A 15,372-nucleotide genomic window follows, 5' to 3' on the forward strand; every position below is an offset into this window, starting at 1 on the left:
CACAGAACTCCTGATCATTGCTCAGCTTGGTGGTGGTGGTTTTTTTATTTATTTTAAAGGCTTGCATCTTCTTTCCTGCCTTCTTGCAAACTTCATCTTAAAGAGGTTTTGTGAAAGGGGAACTTTTCTTAAGAGGTGAGGAGAACCCTGAAGATCTCCTGAGAGCATTTCACACTAGTCTAACTTAACACAGGGAAGGATGAAAGGAAAGAATGAAGTGAAATTTGAGTCAAGCTGTTGGTTTGTGAGGATATCGCAGACTGGCATGATGGGTAAGTGGACTTGTGGTACAATAGAGGTTCATGCCAAACTGAAGGATTTTTAGTTTCTTGGAAACGGTCATCCTGCTTCAGAAGTTAAGCAATACATGGCGTGTTGAGTCATCTAGAGTGATTCAGTCAAACAACTCTGTAGGGCTAAAGCAAACAACAAGGGCAGAGTAGTTTCAGGCACCTTTTTTCATCCCTAAAAGGGAATTACTGCTGATAGAGGTAAAGCACTTTGAATTTTAGCACTTCATTCAGCCTAAGATCATGTAGCTTGCCCTAAAGAGGGGTGTTTTCCTTTTGGTGGTGGCACTAGACACACCAAACTAAGGTACTGTGCAGAATAGTGGTACAACAGCCTACACCATGTCGAGGCCTGACTTTCTTGTGTTGAGGGACTTGTTTACATGAAATAAGCTGCTAGCCTCGCCGCTTGTAAGAATGTAAGAGGAAGTGTTGTGCTTAATTAGATCATGGATCTGTCTGGTCTCAAACACTGGCCAGTACCACATGCAACACCTCAAAGTGAAAGAAACCCTGTAGTGGAAAACACCAAATAAACTGCTCATAAGGCGTGTTTCTTTAATTGGCCTCTGTCAGCTAATGGCCATCCTCCTTTTGAGAGGCAGTGTGCTCCAAGGGTTAAGAAACTGGGTTAGGAGCAGGAGCCCTGGGTTCTTTTCCAGCTCTGCCACTGACTTGCTGTGTGACCTTGGGCAAGTCACTTCCCCTGGCTGTGCTTCCAGTTCCCCTCCCACTTGGTGGCCTTTTAGACTAAATTCTTTGGGGCAGGGACTTGCTAAGTAATTGTACAGAGCCTAGCATGATGGAGGCCTCTAGGAATTACAACACAAATAATAACTTTGGCCCTTAATCTAGTCCCCCCTTCCTTTAGGCAACCTTAACATTCTTTGCTCGAGGAGAGAAACTCTAGATCAGGGGTAGGCAACCTATGGCACGCATGCCAAAGGTGGCACGTGAGCTGATTTTCAGTGGCACTCACACTGCCTGGTCCTGGTCACTGGTCCGGGGGGCTCTGCATTTTAATTTAAATTAAACTTCTTAAACATTTTAAAAACCTTATTTACTTTACATACAATAGTTTAGTTATATATTATGGACTTATAGAAAGACCTTCTAAAAATGTTAAAATGTATTACTGGCACATGAAACCTTAAATTAGAGTGAATAAATGAAGACTCGGCACACCACTTCTGAAAGGTTGCCAACCCTTGCACTAGATGTTTATATTACAAACCGTACAAGGAAGTGCACTATCATCACAGCTAGCACTTTTACATTGTAGTGCTTCCAACCAAATCACTTACTAAGTGGGAGATCCTTGCCTTCAGTTTAACAATCATTCTACGCAGTGGAACAATGGTTGAGGTTAGCATTGTGCACATGTTAAATTAATCCAAGAAGGAAAAGTGTAATAAATTAGGGAAAAAGTCTCTAGATCCCAGAGTCCAGGAACCATGGGCAACTTAGCGTCAAACGTGAGTCCGGTGTAGAAGCTGTTAGCCCCACTGAATGGGTTATATAAAATATTCCTCCTTTTCTCCTTTGGAAGGGAGGTTCTCCATCTGTACTGACACATCTGCTTCTGGTTGCTCATAGGTATGGTAGCTACCTTTATTCTTGTACAGGTATATGATGATCACTACCAGGACTGTCAGGAGTGTGATGAAAACCACTGTGATGACACCTTCCAAAGAAAAAGAAAGCCAGATTAGGATATAGCCTTGCACAGGTCAGCCTCTAGCTGCTCACTTAGAAATCTGCTTGATCTGTAATAGTACTAGCATTGGTCATAAGAGCAACAGAACAATATGGGATGCTCTCAGGGCTACATTTATTTCAAACGGGGAAAATAGTATAAAAGTGTATATTAAAATAATTCACTGTAGCGGACAAAGAAGAGGTACAGAGGAGTACAGTGCTAGCCTGGGATTTAAGTCTAGATTCCATTCCCTGCTCTGTCCCAGACTTCATGTGTGACCGTGGCCATGGCATTTAGGCCAGATTTTTAAAAGGCATTTTGGGTCCTAAAGATGCAGATTGAAAATCCCACTAGGTGCCTGTCTGCATCTGGTCATACAGCAGGGCCAGGGAGCAGTGGGAGAATGGTTGAGGGGAGATATATAAGCCCTAGGCTAATTAAGGCATGGTTCCCTGTAGACTAGGGAAGGTTACTACAGGTTAATTGGAGCACCTGTAGTCAATTAAGGCCCTGTCAGGAACCTAGTTAAAAAGCCCTGCTTCAGGCAGATAGGGTGGTGCAAGGAAAGAGAGAGGACTGGAGTTTAGAGGTGGGTTGCTGAGAACTGAAAGACCAGAGAACCGGAGGAAGGGAGACCCTGCCCCAACGTCAAGGACCGAGTGTAACCCTACCCAAGGGGGAAGAGGGTAAGAAACCCGCAGGGGCTGGGGCTCAGAGTGCGGTGCAAACCCAGACCCCTTCCCTACTTCCCTCCTCTACCACCTTCCTGGGCCACTAGCGGGGCCCTCAATGCCCCAAGAGCACAGGTGAGGGGTGGCATCCTAGCCCTCCCACCAAGAAAAACATAGGAACCACCATCCCAACATCAGCCATTGTGCCACAATCTGTAGGCACCTAAATACCTTTTAAAATCTATCTCTTGGTCTGTATGCCTCACTTCCTCATCTGTAAAGTGGAGAGAATAGGAAAGTACTACCTTATCGGGGTATTGTGTGAATTAATACATTAAGAGTGTGAGAGGCTCAGATACCATGCTGATGGGAACAATATAGTACTGTAATATCACTTGCTATATTCATGCATAGATTTGGGGAATCAGTGTGGCGGGGACTGCACAGGAAAAGACGTGGGTTTCATGTCTGGCTCCGTGACTTGTGGTCTTGGACTTGCCACTCAGCGTTTCTGTACCTCACTTCCGAACCCAGAAAATGACAGTAATATCTCACTTGCTGTTGAGCCGCTTAAGCAATTGATGTTTGAGAGCTTCAGAAGCAAGATGGATTTGTCACGGTGTCTAGAAATGATAGGACACTCCTCTTTTTCCTGATCTTTAAATAGAATATCTTACGGAATATTAGTAAAACAGCTGAGATTATGCTAAAGTGATAGAAAAAACAGTTTATCAGCAGTTGCTGACTACAGGTCTCTGTTACGGGAAGTTACTCCAGCATTTCAGCCATTAGCAGGCAGATCGCTCTTAACCAGCAACACACTATACCCTGAAGAGATGCTTCAGACAACGGCACCTGTAATAAAGTGTTACACTAGGAAATAAGGTATTGAAGCAACCTATGACAAGGCTTGGGGTACATCTACACTACAGCGGGGAGTCTGTTTAAGATACGCAAATTCAGCAACGTGAATAGCGTAGCTGAATTCGACGTATTACAGCCGACTTACCCCGTTGTGAAGACGGCGGCAAAATCGACTTCTGCCGCTTTTTGTCGGCGGCGCTTACTACCACCTCCGCTGGTGGAGTTAGAGCGCCGATTCGGGGATCGATTGTCACGTCCCCACGGGACGCGATAAATCGATTCCCGAGAGGTCGATTTCTACCCGCCGATTCAGGCGGGTAGTATAGACCAGGCCTTGGAGACTGGCTAAGAGGCAAGACTAACCTTATGTGCATGGACAGAGATGGAGGTGGCATTGATTTGGTTGGGTGAGAATAACCCATAGTGTGGTTTTTTTTTTTTTTCTTTTTTTTCTACATCCATTTCCTCTTCTTTCTCTTAGTGTGTGTGTGTGGTGGGTTTTTGTTTTGTTTTGTTTTTTTTAAATCCTGCCCTGAACTCTATCTTTTGCAAAAAGAAGAACAGGAGTACTTGTGGCACCTTAGAGACTAACAAATTTATTAGAGCATAAGCTTTCGTGGACTACAGCCCACTTCTTCGGATGCATCCGAAGAAGTGGGCTGTAGTCCACGAAAGCTTATGCTCTAATAAATTTGTTAGTCTCTAAGGTGCCACAAGTACTCCTGTTCTTCTTTTTGCGGATACAGACTAACACGGCTGCTACTCTGAAATCTATCTTTTGCCTCTTCTCTGTGCTTAGAACCTGGGCTGGGAGAAATTCACTGTTCCTTTAGCTTCATGTAGGCCATCTCTGGGGGGCCACTCTAGAATTGTTCTCAGTAAAAAGGGACTGAGAGGCTATTAAACTCCTCTGCCTGGAAAAGTTCAGCAGCTGTCAGCTAGATAAAAGTAACCTAGCTTCCGGTGCTGTTATCACAGTTAACCCCTCGGTGATATGACTTGGTGTCGTGCATTCTTGGCGTGCGTATCTACCGAGGTGAGTGCTGAAATTTTGTGCGTTAGCTGGGAGCTGCCAAGGTCATCCACGTTGCAATACAGCCCCTTGCAGCAGTGAAAAGAATCATTAATGCCTCAGCGTGGAAGAAAGATGAGTAAGTCCTGTAAGGTGAACTACTTTGATTAGGCTCTGAGTTTTACCCAGAAAGTGTCTATGTACCTATGTATCGTGGTACAGAGCAGAGTGATGGTCTGTGTGCTGGTTGGGATCAATGTGCAATGATAGGAACGTCCTACCTGCGATGACACCCACACTGGCTTCCTCTTGGAGAGACGGCGTATTTGTCCTCTTCAGGAAGGGGGTGGTCAGCTCTTCTTTACAATGCCGGGGGGGAAATTGAGAAAAGAGGGGAGGGAGAGGAAGAATGTAAGTGACACTGTTATTGAAGCATCTTCAAGGCACTTACAGTAAAGCCTTTGGAGACATCTAGTTACACAAGAATAGGTCCTATGCTAAGACTTGTTTAGTAGCGTTGGTTGAACATTTTTCATTGAAACAGTTTTTGGTCTGAAAACAGGTTTAAAACAAAAAGGAAGTATTTCTTCACACAACGCACAGTCAGTCTGTGGAACTCTTTGCTAAAGGATGTTGTGAAGGCCAAGACTATAACAGGGGTTCAAGAAAGAACTAGATAAGTTCATGGAGGATAGGTCCATCAATGGCTATTAGCCAGGATGGGCAGGGATGGTGTCCTTAGCCTTTGTTTGCCAGAAGCTGGAAATGGGTGACAGGGGATGGATCACTTGATGATTACCTGTTCTGTTCATTCCCTCTGGGGCACCTGGCATTGGCCACTGTCGGAAGACAGGATACTGGGTTAGATGGACCTTTGGTCTGACCCAGGATGGCCGTTCTTATGAAAATGCCCTTTTGGCAAAACCATTTTTTTGTTTTGTTGTGAAATTGTATTGACAACATTTTGTTTAGAAAAAAATAGGAAGGGTTTTGAAAAATGTTAAAACATCCCAGTTTGACACTTTTAGATCAAGAAGTTTTGGTTTTTCCATGGCAAAATGACTCTGGTTTGAAGCTTACTTCATTATATATTTTTAAAAAATGGTTGAAATCCAAACTAAATGTTTTGATAGACCTAAAATGATTTTGGATTTTTGTCCCAGTTTGAGTCTTTTTTTTGTTCTCAAATTTCTTTTTCTTGCAGCATGGAAAATCAGTTTTCTGACCAATTCTGTCATTTACCACAGATGAACCCTGGAATGGGAGTGAAGTCTGGAAACTTTTAAACCACATGTTAATTGAACGATTTAGAGCAGTGGCCTTGATTAGCAGCCCAGAGGTACTCAACACTTTTAGCCAAATCTGTGGACTTTAACAGTGCAACATGCCTATTGGAATCTGTGAGTTTTGCTCAATTCAAGACCTGGTTTAAAAGGCAGAACTGATGTAACAGCATCTTTCCCATCATTCTGTGGCATTATGTAATCAGGCTGTCTCCTTGCACATCGTGTTATAAATAGCACCAGTGGTACCAGCAGGAATGGTCTGGCAGTAGCTCCGTTCCAAATTGTCTTACAAGTTCTCAACCTGAGACAATTTCTTCTGGCTACATTTTGCTTCAATGGGAGGTGGGATTCTTTGTTTAGGGATGTGGGTTTGTCTTCATGTGGGACAATTATAAAGGGGTCTTTTGGATAGGGGAAAAAAACAGAAGCTGCATGGACAGCAGGTGTTTTTCCTGCAAAGTTTTCAGCAGAAACAAACTTGCATTCACAAATGCTTCTACAGTTTGGCTCATTATAAACGTCTGCCTCTCCTGCTAAGATGTTGTATTGTAAGATGAGGCCCCATATAAACCTGCCTCTTCATTTTGCATCATGCAGAAGGTGTTGCTTTACCTTGCCAGCTAGTAAACCAAGCTGTGATTTACTGACCCCTTACCAGGTTTGCAACCTGCCAAGCTTTCAAGCGCTTCATACCTGGAGGTGGTGGAGTAGCCCCCATGGATCTAGCTGAGTTGCAGGTGTTTTTATCCTTCCAATTTAAATTTTGGGATCTTTTAGAACTACAAAAACAGCAAGAAAAGTGATGTTAGATTTAGTAGTGTCTTACAATGGGGAATGTAACTCAGTTAATTACCCTTATGCTTAGTTATGGTAGACTCTGAACTTTTTGGTCAGTCATCCAACATCAAAAGCCGCACTTACTTTGAGAAGAAAACAAAACAGTCTAATTTGTGCAGACCTCATTGGGATAGTTGGGCCCAGGGTCAACCCAGGAGCAAGTTAAGACAAGCAGGGATTGGGAAAGCCCAGGTGACTCTCCAGCATCTTCAAACACGTCCAGTTCGATTTGTTCGTTAAGCCAGGATCACAGCAGACCAGTGATGAAGTGGGGAATTGTCTCTAGCCATGCAATTAGTTCTCTGATTCAATTTAAGCACATCTGACACTTTACACCTTTAAAATGCTTTCCATGCACTAGCTAGTAAGTCCTTACAACTTCTACGCTATGCATATAATTTTCTTTATCATAAAAGGGGACAATGAGGCACAGGCCATGTCTACACTATCAATCTATTGGGGATCGATTTATCGCGTCTTGTCTAGACGCGATAAATCGATCCCCAAATCGACACCCGTACTCCACCTCGGCAGGAGGGGTAAGTAGAGTCGACGGGGGAGCCGCAGTGGTCAACTTGCCGCCGTGAGGACGGCCAGGTAAGTCGAACTAAGATACTTCGACTTCCACTACGCGAATAGCATAGCTGAAGTTGCATATCTTAGATCGATTTTTTTTTTTTTTTTTTTTCCCCCTTCCCTCCCCGCCCCCCCCCCCCCCAGTGTAGACCAGCCCATAGATATGTTAAGGCCAGAATATCTAAAGGTGGCCTTTGGTTTTGAGGGCTTTAGTTTTGAGTGCTTCTCATGAGCCACGCTGGGCCTGATTTTTTCCAGGGTGCTGGGCACAGCCACAGCTTCTGTTGACTTCATTAGGAGTGGTGGGTGCTCAGCCCTTTGAAAACCGGGCCCGAAGGGCACCCTCAATCAGAGGCCATTTTGAAAACTTTAGATTCAAGGCACATAGTGTCTGTTTAGAATTTCTAGGACTATGTTCATACCACTACACCAGTGGTTCCCAAACTTTAACAACCCGTGAACCCCTTTCATGAAAATATCAAATCTCGTGAACCCCCTCCTACAAATGAATATTTCCTGGGATTTTCTCCCTTACCTGAGCATAAATTATAGAAGCAGTGATCTTGGAAATAATTTGGTTTTTTTATGACACACTATTTATTATTACATTATTATTTATCATGACATTTTATTACATTATGAAAATGGCAACACTCTTCCAAGATTTCACTTTTGTAGCTCATATCCCTTCGATTCAGCCTCCTACATGTTTCATCCAGGAGTACCAGACGTGAAACAGCAGGAAGGTATTTAAGAGGCCAACTCAATAAAGAGTTCCTCCCACAAGCATTCAGGCCTTGAGCAGTCCAGGCAAACAACGCGTGACTACAACAAAGCTTAAACTTGTTCTGCCAGGAAGTCATAGTCACGGGGCTTGGGCTGCCGGTCCCTGTGCGTGGGGTCTCTAGGGACGGCCCTGTCTGCAATTACAGAATTTTTTTTTTCTGAGAAGCCCCTGATACATTTCATGAACCCCAGTTTGGGAACCACTGCACTAAAGTTAGGGATTCTTGTTTTCAGTTTGACCTTTGCCATCACTCTCCTGATCAGAAGCACTCTTATTGCACTCCTTGGGTGGGTAATAGGGTTACCACCTTTGAAATGCACACCCCCCCCCCACACACACACACCACACAAGGCAAGTCCACCGCACTCCTAATTACAAGGCAACTCTGCAACCCCCCACCGTCCGCAGCCACTTATGTTCTCTAGAGAGAGAACAGGTATACGTAAGACTGATAATGCAGGTCTCCTCACTCTTGCATGACTCAAATGCTCTCTCACAGGTGTGCAGTGTGCTTGTGGGCAGTCAGCTGCTGCATTTTCAACAGGTTTGATCTGTTCTCATTTAAACTGTGGAAGTGGGAACCACTGCAGCATCTTTAGCTGGACGCAAACTTTTAACATTAAGTATCCTAGTGTATCGTGAGAATGCAAATCTTTAGACCCATGGGGGAGGGGAGGGGGAAAAAACCTGGCAGAGTAAATTATTTTTCTGGCAACTAGCAAATCCACTTAAAAAAACTGGCCAGGCTGGTCAAATACCAGCCAGCTGGTAACCCTAGTGGGTAAATACATGTATACAAAGAGACTGAAGAGGTAAGTGAGAACTTCTAGACTCTTATTACAAGAGCATGTCATTTGACAGGGTTTGTGTGTGAACTTGCTACATTTTTATTAATTGTCAGGGGGATGCTCAATTAATAGATTTGATTGGTTTCTAAAATCTAATAACTGTGAATCTCAGTGTGTAAGCAAACTCTGAACAGGAAGAGTAAAGCCTTTAACATGGAAAAAATAAGGAGTTCTAGATAACTGGCTCTACCCCAAGCAAGCGGAGATGTCTTACCACATTCTGCTATACTGCAGTTTGCATTGCCTAAGGCCTTGTCAGAGGAACCGCCCTCATATCTGCAGCTCTGGTTTAAATGGCAGTTGCAGTTAGATCTCGGTGTATTTTATTAGGTAGGGCTCTGCCTCATACACCTTGTTCTAAAGGCTGCCTGCCTAAGAGCAAATGACTCACCCAAGCACTTGTAATAAAATTGGCAGCTGCTTCCCTACTCAAATCAAGTGAATCAGCTGCTGTTCAGGAACTGACCACTAGGTGTCAGGCGAAAATAAATTTTAAAACAGCAGTTCAAGCAACAGTTCCTCATGCTAATTTTTTCCCCCTACTGTTACTCACACCTTCTTATCAACTGTTGGAAATGGTTTCAGGGTAGCAGCCGGGTTAGTCTGTATTCGCAAAAAGAACGAGGAGTACGTGTGGCACCTTGGAGACTAACAAATGTATTTGCGCATAAGCTTTCGTGGGCTACAGCCCACTTCATCAGATGCATCCGAAAGCTTATGCTCAAATACATTTGTTAGTCTCTAAGGTGCCACAAGTACTCCTGTTCTTGTTGGAAATGGGCCATCCTGATTATCACTACAAAAGTTTTTTCTCCTGCTGATAATAACCCACCTTAACTAATTACTCTCGATATAGTTAGTATGGCAACACCCATTTTTTCATGTTCTGTGTGTGTGTGTGTGTGTGTGTGTGTGTGTATACACACACACACACACACACACACACACACACACACACACACACACACACACACACACACACAATCTTCCTACTGTATTTTCCACTGCATGCATCCGATGAAGTGGGTTTTAGCCCATGAAAGCTTATGCTCAAATAAATTTGTTAGTGCCACAAGGACTCCTCGTTCTTTTTGCTGATACAGACTATCACGGCTTCCCCCCCCCCGGCCCGACCCAAATTGGGTCAGAGAAGTGTCCAGTTTCTACTTCAGTGTCAGTCTTTGTATTTAAAAGCACCTTGGTAACTTAAGAGCATAGGGCACAATGTGAGGCTGTAAACCCAGATGTTACCTATTGAAACTGAAAGCTCTAAATTAGTTTCTACTCTTTACATTCCATTTTAGTCTGCAGTTGACTTAGGGCCAGATGGTATCTGCTCGTTAACCAGCTTATCATCATCTTATGTTCTCCCCATGTGTGCTGTGTCCACCTGTTGTCTCTCATTTTATACCTGCATTTTAAGCTGCCCGGGGCAGGTCCTGCCTTTTTGTTACACGTTTGTACAGTGCCTAGAACAATCACTCTGGGATCTTATTTAGATCTTACTGTCTCACCTAATGAGAGGCCTGCACAGCCCAGCAGGAATAAAGGAGAGGAAGACCGCCCCTTATATCCCCTAGCACGGGGCACAGTGAAGTGGACAGAAGCAGCCTTTGTAAGACCAGTAGCGGCGCCAGGGTTTTTGCCACCGTAGGCAGCAGCGCTCCTCCTCTGAGCATTCAGGGGGCCTGGGATCTTCGGCAGCGGGGGTTCTTCTGCTCCGTGTCTTCGGGGCACTTTGGCGGCGGGTCCCGGAGCGAGTGAAGGACCCAGCGCTGAATTTCCGCCGAAGATCTGGAGCGGAAGGACCCCCCGCTGCCGAATTTCCGCTGAGGGCGGCAAAATGCCGCCCCCGGCGACCGCCTAGGGTCACCTAGTGGAAGCGCCGGCCCTGCCAGTAGCTTCTCTCATACCTGTGCAGGCCAGCAGGGGCAGAAACTTCATTTGAACCCCTCCCAAATTGCATCCGAGCTGAGCCAGCCTGAGGTGGGAAGTAATCCGCTGCTGGTCTATCCCAATAGCGGAGTCCATCTTGGAGCAAGGGGAAGCAGTGAGCTGTGACTCTTGAGTCACAGTTTGTCCCATGATCTGCTCTTAGCGCTCCACACTGCCTCTGCCGCAGGCCAGACTGAGAGACCACACACTAGCCCTTCATTTGCTTGGGCTCCGATTGAGCCGGGCCCTGAAATGTGAGCACAAAACAGACCTAGCTCCAACCCACAAAACTCAGCTACAGAGCAATCCAGGAGTCACTGTGACCTGCACACACTAATGCCATAGTGAGAGACTAGAAATAAATTCTACCTCCAGAATGAGTCAGACAGCAGTTAAAGGTAAGTGCACCCTGTCTGCAAAAAGGGTGAAATCAGTGAAAGAAACCTGTAAAACTTTCTCTCTCATTGTCCCCATTGCTTTCGGCTGCTACAAGGCAGTACCGGAGCATGAGGCCCTTGTGAATCGGAAGGTAGGCGTGACTGTGTATAAGGCGGTCAGTGTTGGGCAGGGGTGAGCAAACTTTTTGGCCTGAGGGCCACATCGGGGAATAGAAATTGTATTGTCGGCCATGAATGCTCAGAAAATTGGGGTGAGGGCTCTGGCTAGGGGTGCGGACTCTGGGGTGGGGCTGGGGACAAGAGGTTTGGGGTGCAGGAGGGTGCTCTGGGCTGGGATCGTGTTTGGAGGGCGGGAGAGGGATCAGGGCTGGGGCAGAGGTGTGGGGAGAGGCTCGGGGTGCAGGCTCCAAGCGGCACGTACCTCAAGTGGCTCCCAGAAGCAGCAGCATGTCCCTTCTCCGCCTCCTACGCGAGGCACGGCCAGGCGGCTCTGCGCACTGCCCTATCCTCAGGCACCGCCCCTGCCGCTCCCATTGGAGCGCCGGAGGGGGCCATTGGAGCGTGGCCTTGCTGCGGCTTCCAGGAGTCACGTGGAGTGGTCCCTGACCCAGCGCCCCGGTTGGAGCCCCGGAGCGGGGCAAGCCCCAGACTCCGCTCCCCAGCGGGAGCTCGCGGGCCGTAGTTTGCCCACCCTGGTGTAGGGCCGAAGGAGAACTCCAATGAGGAGAGCATGCTCCCAGCTTGCTGGCTGCACAGTGAACCTCAGTCCAAGCACTGGAGGGAAGAGAGAGGTGCTGTAGAAATGCAAGAGAGTGTCTTGCAAAGCGGAGCCCCAGCAAGGGGTTTACCTTACAAAGGTGCTGACTCAGGCCTCTCCGAAGCTCCAGTCCTGCAAGGTGCCGAGCACTCTCACCCTTGATGTCAGTGGGACTAGTCACTTGAGTCCTGATTTAGGGCCAGTCTCTGAAAGGACAAACCACCAGCTCCTTTGGGAATCCAGCTCTGATTTTAAGAGGCTCTACTCTCTAATGCTCCGTTCCTCTCCAGCCTCCTTGCTGATTGGGTGTAGTTCCATAGGCAGTGACTCACTTCCCTAACACACTGGATATTTACTAATCTGTAAGTGTTTTTAAAGCGACATGGTGTTGCATATAGCTGTGCACGGAACCAAGGTTTTGGTGCACTGGCCGTTGCGAAAAAGAAACCGTTCACGGGGAAGCGAAACCAAAATTTTTTGTCACCAAAAAAGTTAAAAAAAAATTTTATTTTTTTTTAAAAAGAGTCATCTTGGGGTTCAATGAAATGTTTCGTTTGACCCAAAACACGTAGTTTCCAGGCATTTTTAAAATCAAAGCAAAGACAATCCGTCACAAAGGGAAGGATGATGGTGCTAACGCCCCATAACCATTACCCCCGTGCTTAGAGCATGCACCGAACTGGCACATAGAAGACACATGTTTGAATCCGTTCTGAAGCAGGGACTTTGAACCCAGCTTCCCACACATGTGTGCCTGAATCACCTGGGTATAGGGCATGGTGTGGTGGGGGTTTCAATCTCTTTCTTCTGTGGCAGCTGTTCCACTTTATATCAATCGATTTTCATTAGAGCAGGGACTGCAACCCAGGCCTTCCACATCCCAGAGTCTTATTTTCTCTTGCTAGCCCCATTTGTATTGCAGTAGCAGCTAGGGCCCCAGTCTTGAGCCAGGATGCATTGTGCTAGGCGCTGTACAAACTCAGAACAAAAAGATGTCCCTAGCCCAAAGAGCTTACCAGCCGTGTCATGCTGCCATGGTCAGGGATGCCTGCACAGTAGAGGCTGGATGGAGACCCTCTCCCCCACCCCCACAATTCAGTTTGTAAACAGCAATGTGACTATCAAACCTAAACTAGATTCCAACCAGTGACCTAAAGGCTCAATCTCTCCCTGCCAATGACCCTAGACAGCTGGGTCCCCCCTCTAAAGAGTCGTCTTTAGATTAGATTTCCAGAAAGCCTTTGACAAGGTCCCTCACCAAAGGCTCTTACGTAAATTAAGTTGTCATGGGATAAGAGGGAAGATCCTTTCATGGATTGAGAACTGGTTAAAAGACAGGGAACAAAGGCTAGGAATAAGTGGTAAATTTTCAGAGTGGAGAGGGATAACTAGTGGTGTTCCCCAAGGGTCACTCCTAGGACCAATCCTATTCAACTTATTCATAAATGATCTGGAGAAAGAGGTAAACAATTAGATGGCAAAGTTTGCAGACGATACTAAACTGCTCAAGATAGTTAAGATCAAAGCTGACTGTGAAGAACTTCAAAACGATCTCACAAAACTCAGAGATTGGGCAACAAAATGGCAAATGACATTTAATGTGGATAAATGTAAAGTAATGCACATTGGAAAAAATAACCCCAACTATACATACAATATGATAGGGGCTAATTTAGCTACAACTAATCAGGAACAAGATCTTGGAGTCATCGTGGATAATTCTCGGAAGATGTCCACACAGTGTGCAGCGGCAGTCAGAAAAGCAAACAGGATGTTAGGAATCATTAAAAAAGGGATCGAGAATAAGACTGAGGATATCTTATTGCCCTTATATAAATCCATGGTACACCCACATCGTGAATACTGCATACAGATGTGGTCTCCTCATCTCAAAAAAGATTTACTGGCATTAGAAAAGGTTCCGAGAAGGGCAACTAAAATGATTAGGGGTTTGGAACGGGTCCCATATGAGGAGAGATTAAAGAGGCTAGGACTTTTCTGCTTGGAAAAGAGACTAAGGGGGGGGATAGGATAGAGGTATATAAAATCATGAGTGATGTGGAGAAAGTGAATAAGGAAAAGTTATTTACTTGTTCCCATAATAGAAGAACTAGGGCCCACCAAATGAAATTAATGTGCAGCAGGTTTAAAACGAATAAAAGGAAGTTCTTCTTCACACAGCGCACAGTCAACCTGTGGAACTCCTTGCCTGAGGAGGTTGTGAAGGCTAGGACTATAACAGGGTTTAAAAGAGAACTAGATAAATGCACGCAGGTTAAGTCCATTAATGGCTAAGGAATGGTGTCCCTAGCCTCTGTTTGTCAGAGGGTGGAGATGGATGGCAGGAGAGAGATCACTTGATCATTACCTGTTAGGTTCACTCCCTCTGGGGCACCTGGCATTGGCCACTGTCGGTAGACAGGTTACTGGGCTAGATGGACCTTTGGTCTGACCCAGTACGGCCGTTCTTATGTCTCTAACAAGCCCATCATATTCTGGCGTGGTTCTAGCTTCTGCTCTTTGTATTCCGCATGCTCCGTTTCGTCTGTTTATTTGGGGAGGATTTTTCACTTCCTGCACATTCCTACGGAAGCCCGGTTGACCATTCAACCGCACTTGTGAGAGGCTTTTATTTGCTGAATTTACACTCCAGTGCAAACACAGCGCCTTGATGCTGCACTAGCTTCTAGAGGGAAACTCTGAAAGAGGAATAGAGATGACGAGGGAGCAGCATTCTGGCTTTTGCATCCTCCCTCTGCTGCCAACACAGTCCAGAAGTTGAAAATCCTCTGGGCCTGGACCTGTCATGTGCGGAGCTCCTGCACGCACCCACCAAGGGCAGTACCCGTCAGGATTTGACCCACTGGGCCAGATTCTCAGAAGTGCTTAAGCACCCAGCAACTCTCACTGAGGGGCCTATGTGGGAGCTAAGTTCTTTCCGAAAAACTGTCCCTGTGGTGTTTGCAGTTAATCCACTCCACCCGAGCCTTCACCAGGGTCTCCCTGGTTTGTCTCTCCCTTCTGCCACAGACCATATTCAGCTGTGGGGATGGACTGGGAGTTGATGGACACCCCAGGTGAGCGGACATGGCTTGTAAAGTGGATCAGAACCAGTAGTGAAGGCGAAAGTAAGTTTCTATCCCCAAAACAGCACTACGCTGCCAGGAAACCCCCCTCCTCCCGCCCCCTTACCTGATACCATGTCATCAGAGTAAAACACTCCAGCAGCGTGAGGGGTTTGCAGACTTCCCTTCCACCACCTGTTCTCACACAGCTCCTGAAACTGCTGGGAGGCGAAGGCGTTCCCTTCCCGCCTCACCTTTCCAGTTTCCCCACATTGATGATAAAAGGCACAGTCATCCGAATGCCTTCCCTTTGTTAACTCTTCATTGGCAGGTGAGAAACAGACTAA

General features: G+C 46.1%; 1 protein-coding gene across 6 annotated transcripts; it reads right to left on the bottom strand.

Annotated features, from left to right (window-relative positions):
• Window positions 1-1,333: 1,333 nt before the first annotated feature.
• Window positions 1,334-15,292, bottom strand: SMAGP (small cell adhesion glycoprotein). Of its 6 annotated transcripts, none has more exons than XM_024100934.3 (5): window positions 15,153-15,292; window positions 12,052-12,166; window positions 6,516-6,601; window positions 4,818-4,895; window positions 1,334-1,974 (listed from the first exon to the last, which is right to left on the bottom strand). In XM_024100934.3, the coding sequence occupies exons 3-5, from the start codon at window positions 6,538-6,540 to the stop codon at window positions 1,805-1,807; spliced, it is 273 nt and encodes a 90-aa protein (XP_023956702.1). In that variant the 5' UTR covers window positions 6,541-6,601; window positions 12,052-12,166; window positions 15,153-15,292; the 3' UTR covers window positions 1,334-1,804. The 6 variants fall into 6 exon arrangements, with proteins under 6 accessions (XP_023956702.1, XP_042701920.1, XP_005297275.1 ...); XM_042845986.2 differs by having other exon boundaries at window positions 1,663-1,974; window positions 4,818-4,892; window positions 12,057-12,166; XM_005297218.4 differs by having other exon boundaries at window positions 1,663-1,974; window positions 12,057-12,166.
• Between the last annotated feature and the right edge of the window lie 80 nt (window positions 15,293-15,372).

Source organism: Chrysemys picta, chromosome 22 (assembly GCF_011386835.1).
Source record: "Chrysemys picta bellii isolate R12L10 chromosome 22, ASM1138683v2, whole genome shotgun sequence".
In the NCBI taxonomy this organism is placed as follows: domain Eukaryota; kingdom Metazoa; phylum Chordata; order Testudines; family Emydidae; genus Chrysemys; species Chrysemys picta.